The sequence below is a fragment of the Bombina bombina genome, chromosome 7 (assembly GCF_027579735.1).
Source record: "Bombina bombina isolate aBomBom1 chromosome 7, aBomBom1.pri, whole genome shotgun sequence".
Lineage (NCBI taxonomy): Eukaryota > Metazoa > Chordata > Amphibia > Anura > Bombinatoridae > Bombina > Bombina bombina.
Genome location: NC_069505.1, coordinates 593,037,067 through 593,046,221, shown reverse-complemented (window position 1 = coordinate 593,046,221; position 9,155 = coordinate 593,037,067). Strand labels below are relative to the sequence as shown.

Sequence of the window (9,155 nt, the reverse complement as noted above, 5' to 3'; positions counted from 1 at the left end):
TGACAGGAAATAGTGCTGCCATCTAGTGCTCTTGCTAATGTATAACATTAGTACTACATGACAGGAAATAGTGCTGCCCTCTAGTGCTCTTGCTAATGTATAACATTAGTACTACATGACGGGAAATAGTGCTGCCCTCTAGTGCTCTTGCTACTGTATAACTTTAGTACTACATGACAGGAAATAGTGCTGCCCTCTAGTGCTCTTGCTAATGTATAACATTAGTACTACATGACGGGAAATAGTGCTGCCCTCTAGTGCTCTTGTTACTGTATAACTTTAGTACTACATGACAGGAAATAGTGTTGCCCTCTAGTGCTCTTGCTACTGTATAACTTTTGCACTACATGACAGGAAATAGTGCTGCCATCTAGTGCTCCTGATAATGTAAAACATGAGTACTACATGACAGGAAATAGTGCTGCCATCTAGTGCTCTTGCTAATGTGTAACATTAGTACTACATGACAGGTAATAGTGCTGCCATCTAGTGCTCTTGCTAATGTAAAACATTAGTACTACATGACAGGTAATAGTGCTGCCATCTAGTGCTCTTGCTAATGTATAACATTAGTACTACATTACAGGAAATAGTGCTGTTATCTAGTGCTCTTGCTAATGTATAACATTAGTACTACATGACAGGAAATAGTGCTGTTATCTAGTGCTCTTGCTAATGTATAACATTAGTACTACATAACAGGAAATAGTGCTGCCATCTAGTGCTCTTGCTAATGTATAACATTAGTACTACATGACAGGAAATAGTGCTGCCCTCTAGTGCTCTTGCTAATGTATAACATTAGCACTACATGACAGGAAATAGTGCTGCCATCTAGTGCTCTTGCTAATGTATAACATTAGCACTACATGACAGGAAATAGTGCTGCCATCTAGTGCTCTTGATGATGTATAACATTAGTACTACATGACTGGAAATAGTGCTGCCCTCTAGTGCTCTTGCTAATGTATAACATTAGTACTACATAACAGGAAATAGTGCTGCCCTCTAGTGCTCTTGCTAATGTATAACATTAGTACTACATGACAGGTAATAGTGCTGCCATCTAGTGCTCTTGCTAATGTATAACATTAGTACTACATGACAGGAAATAGTGCTGCCATCTAGTGCTCTTGCTAATGTAAAACATTAGTACTACATGATAGGAAATAGTGCTGCCATCTAGTGCTCTTGCTAATGTATAACATTAGTATTACATGACAGGAAATAGTGCTGCCATCTAGTGCTCTTGCTAATGTATAACATTAGTACTACATGACAGGAAATAGTGCTGCCATCTAGTGCTCTTGCTAATGTGTAACATTAGTACTACATGATAGGATATAGTGCTGCCATCTAGTGCTCTTGTTAATGTATAACATTAGTTCTACATGACAGGAAATAGTGCTGCCATCTAGTGCTCTTGCTAATGTATAACATTAGTACTACATGACAGGAAATAGTGCTGCCATCTAGTGGTCTTGCTAATGTATAACATTAGTACTACATGACAGGAAATAGTGCTGCCATCTAGTGCTCTTGCTATTGTATAACATTAGTACTTCATGACAGGAAATAGTGCTGCCATCTAGTGCTCTTGCTAATGTATAACATTAGTACTACATGACAGGAAATAGTGCTGCCATCTAGTGCTCTTGCTGATGTATAACATTAGTACTACATGACAGGAAATAGTGCTGCCCTCTAGTGCTCTTGCTAATGTATAACATTAGTACTACATGACAGGAAATAGTGCTGCCCTCTAGTGCTCTTGCTACTGTATAACATTAGTACTACATAACAGGAAATAGTGCTGCCATCTAGTGCTCTTGCTAATGTATAACATTAGTACTACATGACAGGAAATAGTGCTGCCATCTAGTGTTCTTGCTAATGTATAACATTAGTACTACATGACAGGTAATAGTGCTGCCATCTAGTGCTCTTGCTAATGTATAATATTAGTACTACATGACAGGAAATAGTGCTGCCCTCTAGTGCTCTTGCTACTGTATAACATTAGTACTACATGACAGGAATTAGTGCTGCCCTCTAGTGCTCTTGCTAAAGTATAACATTAGTACTACATGACAGGAAATAGTGCTGCCCTCTAGTGCTCTTGCTACTGTATAACATTAGTACTACATAACAGGAAATAGTGCTGCCATCTAGTGCTCTTTCTAATGTATAACATGGTTACAAAAGTGCTGCCATATATTACTGCAGGCTCGTGCACTCTTCTGAGCTTACCTTCCACCATTTCAACAAAGGATACGAAAACGAAGAACATTTGATAATAAATTGGAAAGTTGTATAAAATTGTATCTGAACCATGAAAGAAACATTTTGGTTTTTTTTCATGTCCCTTTAAGCATTTTCCTACCAATAATGCAGAGGACGCTCTTGAAACCCTCCTCTGATTTGGTGAATACCTGGAATTGTACTCTGAGAGGAGCTCAGCTGGGGGACTAATCTCCGCTTGTAAGTTCTCTACCTAGCAGTCTTTTTATTTGTTGTCCTACTCGATTACTCTATGGGGCGTCTCCTCCATGTGCGTTAGATATTTTACCATTGTTAATTTAATTCACACAGATAGCTCAGCATGCTAAGCACTGTGGCTGAGCTCTGTAGCCTCCCAAGGGTTGCAGGTTCGATCCCCGGCGAGGTCCACTCAGCCTTTCATCCTTCCGAGGTCGATAAAATGAGCAGCGCCTTGAAACCCTTACGGTTGATTAGCCGCGCTTTACAAGTACCCAATACATACATACAATGGTTACTTTAGTCTAAGTGTTTCTATGAGTAGATTTTAACATCTAGAGAGAAAAGTAAATCGACAGTTCACTGTAAAATGTACCCCCCCCTCCTTAATATGTTTCCAATGACTTATGCTAGCCACAGGGTATAGAAAATATAATAAATTGCTTATTTATCTTTATTTGTGTATATGAAATGGCTTTGAAACCACAACCCACTAAAATTGGTTGAATTTGTTGAGTTTTAAGGGAAATCATATCTTATTTTATCACTTTCTGTACACACACACATGCTTCTTTACATTATCTCCGTCTGTATACCAAAGCCCAATACCTAGAGCCTAATATTCAAAACCTCGCTGGCATGGAAAGAAATCACATAAAATCTTTGGGTTTTTTTTTTAGACTTTCTATTGTAATGTAGGAGTCTCTGTCTCACATAATGAACACTACATAGCAACATAAACATGTCTCAAGGTATTATTTTGTCTGACTGACGAGACTTCTTAGTGTGCTGCAGAATCTGTTGGCGCACGACAGATAACTTATAATATTAACCTGAGCAGCGAGGTTTTGACTTTCGGGCCCTTAGACAGAACAACTGCAAATTAATTCATCAGTGCTGAGGTCACACTTGGCTTTACTGTGATCTTGTGGGATTTCACCATAATCTCAAGAGATTTCATAGTGATCTTCTTTACACTGAGGGGGATATAACATGACTGCACATGCCAGATGCACGCTCCCTTCCTTGAAGCATTCTGATTGGCTGCTTAAAGTCCTTTTACAATTGGATGAGATAATATAACTTCCTTTTTTACATAAAGATGTTCAGATATGCTTTAGTATAAGGGTATTGCTACCCAGTAGAGTTTATCATTCTGCTCGGGCAACCATGGGCATCCTATTAGGAAATCTCTTAAGACTCTTCACTGTTAAAGGGCTGTTGGGAAACGTCCTTCTGCAATGCCAGCTCAAGGTAAGTTTTAAAGGGACGTTAAACTTATCTGGCTTTTGTGTAAAAACTGTCTCACGCTCCAAAAAAAATAAATCATGGTACAGAATTTAATTTATACTTAGAAGCAAAATAGTTCTTTCAGGATTCATATATTTAATTCATTTTGAACAACTTTCCCATTTACTATTATCAAATTTGCTTTGTTCTCTTGGTATTCTTTGTTGAAAAGCATGCCTAGATAGGCCCAGGACTAGCAATGCACTGCTGAGAGCTATCTGCTGATTGGTGGCTGCACATATAAGCCTATTGTCGCTGTTTCACTCAATGTGTTTAGCTAGCTCCCAGTAGTAAATTGCTTCACCTTCAACAAAGGATACTAAAAGAATGAAGTAAATTTGATCATAGAAATAAATTGGAAAGTTGTTTAAAATTGAATAATCTAACTGAACTAGGCAAGAAAAAACATAAGTTTAATGTCCCATTAATATTATCTGAAGAATATTAAAGGGACACTGAACCCAATTTTTTTCTTTCATGATTCAGATAGAGCATGACATTTTAAGCAACTTTCTAATTTACTCCTATTATCACATTTTCTTCATTCTCTTGGTATCTTTATTTGAAATGCAAGAATGTAAGTTTAGATGCCGGCCCATTTTTGGTGAACAACCTGGGTTGTCCTTGCTGATTCGTGGATAAATTCACCCACCAATAAACAAGTGCTGTCCGTGGGTCTGAACCGAAAATTGACTGGCTCCTTAGCTTAGATGTCTTCTTTTTCAAATAAAGATAGTAAGAGAACGAAGAAACATTGATAATAGGAGTAAATTAGAAAGTTGCTTAAAATTGCTGCTCTACCTGAATCACAAAAGAAAAAATGTGGGTTCAGTGTCCCTTTAACTGTTCTAAAGTTGTAAAAATAAGCACTGCTGGGTTATAAGCAAGGTACTGGCAAAGTGCATATACATGAAAAAAGGGACAATCTAGACCAGTGATAGTGAACCTTGGCACTCCAGATGTTTCAGAATTACATTTCCCATGATGCTTAGACACTCTGAAGTCCAGCCGAGCATCATGGGAAATGTAGTTTTAAAACATCTGTAGTGCCAAGGTTCACCATTACTGATCCAATACTTATTCTTTAATACTTCTTGTTACATACCACACAAGGATCTTGTAACAGGTTCCACATCTATAAGTTTGTAAAAAGTACATTAAACTTGTAAAGTATCATTATTTGTTAGCTTCTGAAAATGGCCGCCAAGCTCAGCCCACAGCTTTGTCAAGTTAGCTGTTTTCTTGTATGACAGTTTAGCAGTGCACACTCATTATGTGTGAGAAGGAAAACTTATTTAAACACTTTGAGACAGTATCATAAAATGATAAATCGTGTGTGTGTATGTATATATATATATATATATAAGATATTAGCAACAGGAGAGCACTCTCACTTCCAAAAAACACATGCCAGGGTGCAAGCAAAAAAAAAAATGAATAATATCAATGAACAGATGGCTGCACTCACTGGTCCTTTTCAAACAAATTTATTTCTGTGTAACAGAAATAAATATGTTTGAAAAGGACCAGTGAGTGCAGCCATCTGTTCATTGATATTATATATATATATATATAACTCTGCAATATGCTTTCATTATTTATTTTGTCCCCTTTTCATGTGATTCTATTCTGAAATTCTGAGCTTTTCAGTGCCTGTTGGAAATGAGAGTACAGAACACTGTTATATTCCTCACAGCCATTGGCTGCACACTCTAGTGACCTATTTATAACTGTCCCTAATTGGCCACATCAGAGAAGGTTAAAGGGACATTATACACTCATTTTTTCTTTGCATAAATGTTTTGTAGATGATCTATTTATATAGCCCATTAAAAAAGTTTTTTTTAAAAATGTATAGTTTTGCTTATTTTTACATAACATTGCTCTGATTTTCAGACTCCTAACCAAGCCCCAGAGTTTTATGAAAATACCGTTAGCTACCTTCTCCAGCTTGCTCCTGTTTGTGTAAAGGGTCTTTTCATATGCAAAGGGAGGGGGAGGGTCTTATTTCCCACTTGTAGTGGGCTTTCCAGCTACCTGGAGAGCTTCTAAGTAAGTTTTTAAACAGTTTTATACTGGATTTTTATATCAGTATCTGTGCATCTTATTCTTTATAGTAGTGTCTATTACATGCAGTTATATAAAAATGAGTGTATACTGTGCCTTTAAGTAAGTTACAACATGGCAGCTCCCATTGTTTTATAGACACTAAAACTTTACAATAACACATCTACACGTTATTCTCAGACTAATGTATAGGAGTCTGATTAACTGATGGTTGTCACATGGTACAGGGGCAGGGAAATGGAGTGAAATTTTGAAATTTCTAAAAAAATTGCTCTTGAAATATAAAGTGTTATTGTATATTACAAATTTGTTGATTATACAGGTTTACTGATATTATAAAATAATAAACATAATATTGAGATAGCAACGATATGCAGAAACAAGCAGAGAATAACTTACTTAATGACAAAAGGCCTTGAAAATTGTGCACAGTCTTTTATGCACACATTCTAACGCACCAGCCCTTACTAAGCATGTGCAAGAATTCACAATGTATATGAATCTGTGATTGGCTGATGGCTTTCACATGAATACAGGGGGCTGCAAATATGAAGTCAATTTTGAAATTTGTCTTTAAAAAAAACTACTGCTCATTTAAAATTCAGAGTAAGTGCTCTTGCATTGTCTTTTTGTTATGCAATTCTACTGTGTTAAGTGTAAAACACATATTTTGTCTGTAAAGAAGGAGCCATATATGCTTGTACAGCAATACGTAGTCCCTAAAAGAGCTGACTCGTGACAGGAGTGACACATAGAAGCTCCTAAAGGGACACTGTACAGTAGAAATGTCCCCTCTTAATGTGTTCCCAATGATTTGTTTTGCCAGCTGTAGGGTAAAATCTCTGGGGAAATAATACTTTATCTTTATTTTCATATTTAAAATATATATTTTTTCTCATTTAAACCACCACCAATTGTTCTAAAGAGCATGCCCATTTAAACAGGCTGAGTCTGTTGGAAGAGCAGAGCCGCTTATCTTTCTCTCTATGAACAAAGACCAACACTTAGGAACTTAAATTGTCTTTATGGATGGTCAGCAAAACCAGCTACTTCAGCTGCGATTAACAATATTCTATACATTTATTGCCCCGTAGCTGGTATACGTCTTTTTAATACCTAAATGGCAGCAGTTTCAATAATATATCTATAGTGTTCAAGTTACGTGTACGCTCCTAAGCCTACCTCAGAATTCTCTTATGGCTATGAAAACCACAAAAAAAGTACATTTTATATCTAAGTAAATTGGAAAGTTTTTTTAAAACTGTACAGTCTATCTGAATCATGAGGGTTGAATTTTGACTTTCAATTCTTTTTGTAGGAGACATGAAACCCAAAGTTTTTCTTTTGTGATTCAGACAGAGCATAAAAAGTTTCCTATTTACTTATATTATCAAATTTAGTTTGTTCACATGGTATTCTTTGTTGAAGAACAATCCTAGGTAAGTAGTGTGCACATGTTTAGAGCACTATGTGGCAGCTATCATGGCTGCCATTTAGTGCTCTTGCAAATGTATAACATTGTTAATAGACGAGCCCACTCCTGAGCCTGCTTACCCAGATTTTCAACCTGCCAAGAGATTTAAGTAAATCCCATAATACACTTTAATTGTATTTTTAAAAAAACCCCGATATGTTCTATCTGAATCATGGAAGAAACAATTAGGATTTATGTCCCTTTACTACAGCAAGCGTTTTCCCAGGCTTGGTCATTTTGGCTGTTTTATATAACTTGTTTATATTTAAAAAATATAAATGTTTTGTAATGTTTTTTATTTGTTTGTTTATATTTAGAGTTGGAAGGCCGAATAGAAATCAAGGTCGAGAATTGTGAAGACTTCCCTACGGCCGGAAACCCTTCGGTGGAAGATAACGTTGCAAAATGTGGAGCCTATAACAATGAACTGAAATTAATATGTTCCAAAGAAATATTATTGCAGGAAGCCACGTGTGAAAAAAATGACGTGACACAAGATAATATTATTCGTGACTGCGTTGGCGATCCAAATAAAGTTATTTTGGAAAATAACATAAAAGTTGTAAAATTAAACTACAGCGGAGGAAGGCTGGATATTTTTAGTACTCATGAAAATAGGCCTATAGAGGAATCAACTTCATTAAGTTCTGAAAATATTAATCATGGTCCTTCTGAAATGGAAAAACATATCCCTAAAGACTTCATCAGAGATCAAACGTACAGATATCCTGTAAGGCATGAGGTGTCGCACAACAAAAAGGACTTGAAAAAGGGTGACAAAGACATTAAGCCTACGGTAACGCAACAAGGTGGTCGGCCGTATGTGTGCCGTGATTGTGGCAAAAGCTATACTCAAGGTTCCAATCTGGTGATCCACCAACGAAAACACACAGGAGAAAGGCCCTTTTCATGCAACGAATGTGGGAAGCGTTTTATCAGTCGTGGAAATTTTGCTACGCATAAAAAAATCCACACAGGAGAGGGGACCTATATCTGCAGCGATTGTGGGAAAAGTTACGTCACCAGATTCCATCTTGTCATACACCAGAGAAAACACACAGGAGAAAGACCGTATACGTGCAACGTGTGCGGAAAATCTTTTGTATCCAAATCAGACCTTGTGCGTCACGAGAAAGTGCATCAAGCTTACAAGCCGTACAACTGCAGCGAATGTGGTAAAAGATTTACGCGGTCGTCTGATCTTGTTCGACATAAAAAAAGACACTTGGAGTCCGCAGTGTGTAAATGATTTTAAAGAAAAGTTTCATTTTTATAAAAAAAAGCTTATAGTTTATTTTTAAACGCAAATATAAATCTTGCACACACAAAAATAATTCCATATTTTAAAGGGATATGAACACCATTTTTTTTTTTCTTTTGTGATTCATTAATTTAGCCACCAATCAGCAAGCGCTACCCAGGTTTCTGAACAAAAAATGGGCTGGCTCCTAAGCTTACATCCATGCTTTTTCAAATAAATATACCAAATTGATAATAGGAGTAAATTAGAAAGTTGCTAAAATCACTGCTCTATCAGAATCATGAAAGAAAACATTTGGGTTTCATATCCCTTTAAAAAAATCTGTATGCAAATCACTTTATATTTAACCATGGGGATGTTTTGTCTTTTATTTCTTTGTATTACTAGTTTATTTTTTCATATTAAAGTCTAAATGATTGGGACATAAGGAAATAATAATATGCTGTAATCTGTTAGTGCCTTTTTATAATTGTGCTGTTACTGGCAGAGAACTATGTGTTTAAAGGGACAGAAAATGCACAAATAACATGCTCTGCTACAGCAATGTATTATTATATTATTGCTAGTATATAACTATATGTTTAA

At 36.3% G+C, this 9,155-nt stretch overlaps 1 protein-coding gene across 1 annotated transcript; it reads left to right on the top strand.

Annotated features, from left to right (window-relative positions):
• Positions 1-3,719: 3,719 nt before the first annotated feature.
• On the top strand, positions 3,720-8,576 carry LOC128636636 (zinc finger protein 565-like). Its single transcript, XM_053689628.1, has 2 exons — positions 3,720-3,732; positions 7,627-8,576. Exons 1-2 carry the CDS (start codon positions 3,720-3,722, stop codon positions 8,556-8,558), a joined length of 945 nt encoding a protein of 314 aa, XP_053545603.1. The 3' UTR covers positions 8,559-8,576.
• The last annotated feature ends 579 nt before the right edge of the window (positions 8,577-9,155 follow it).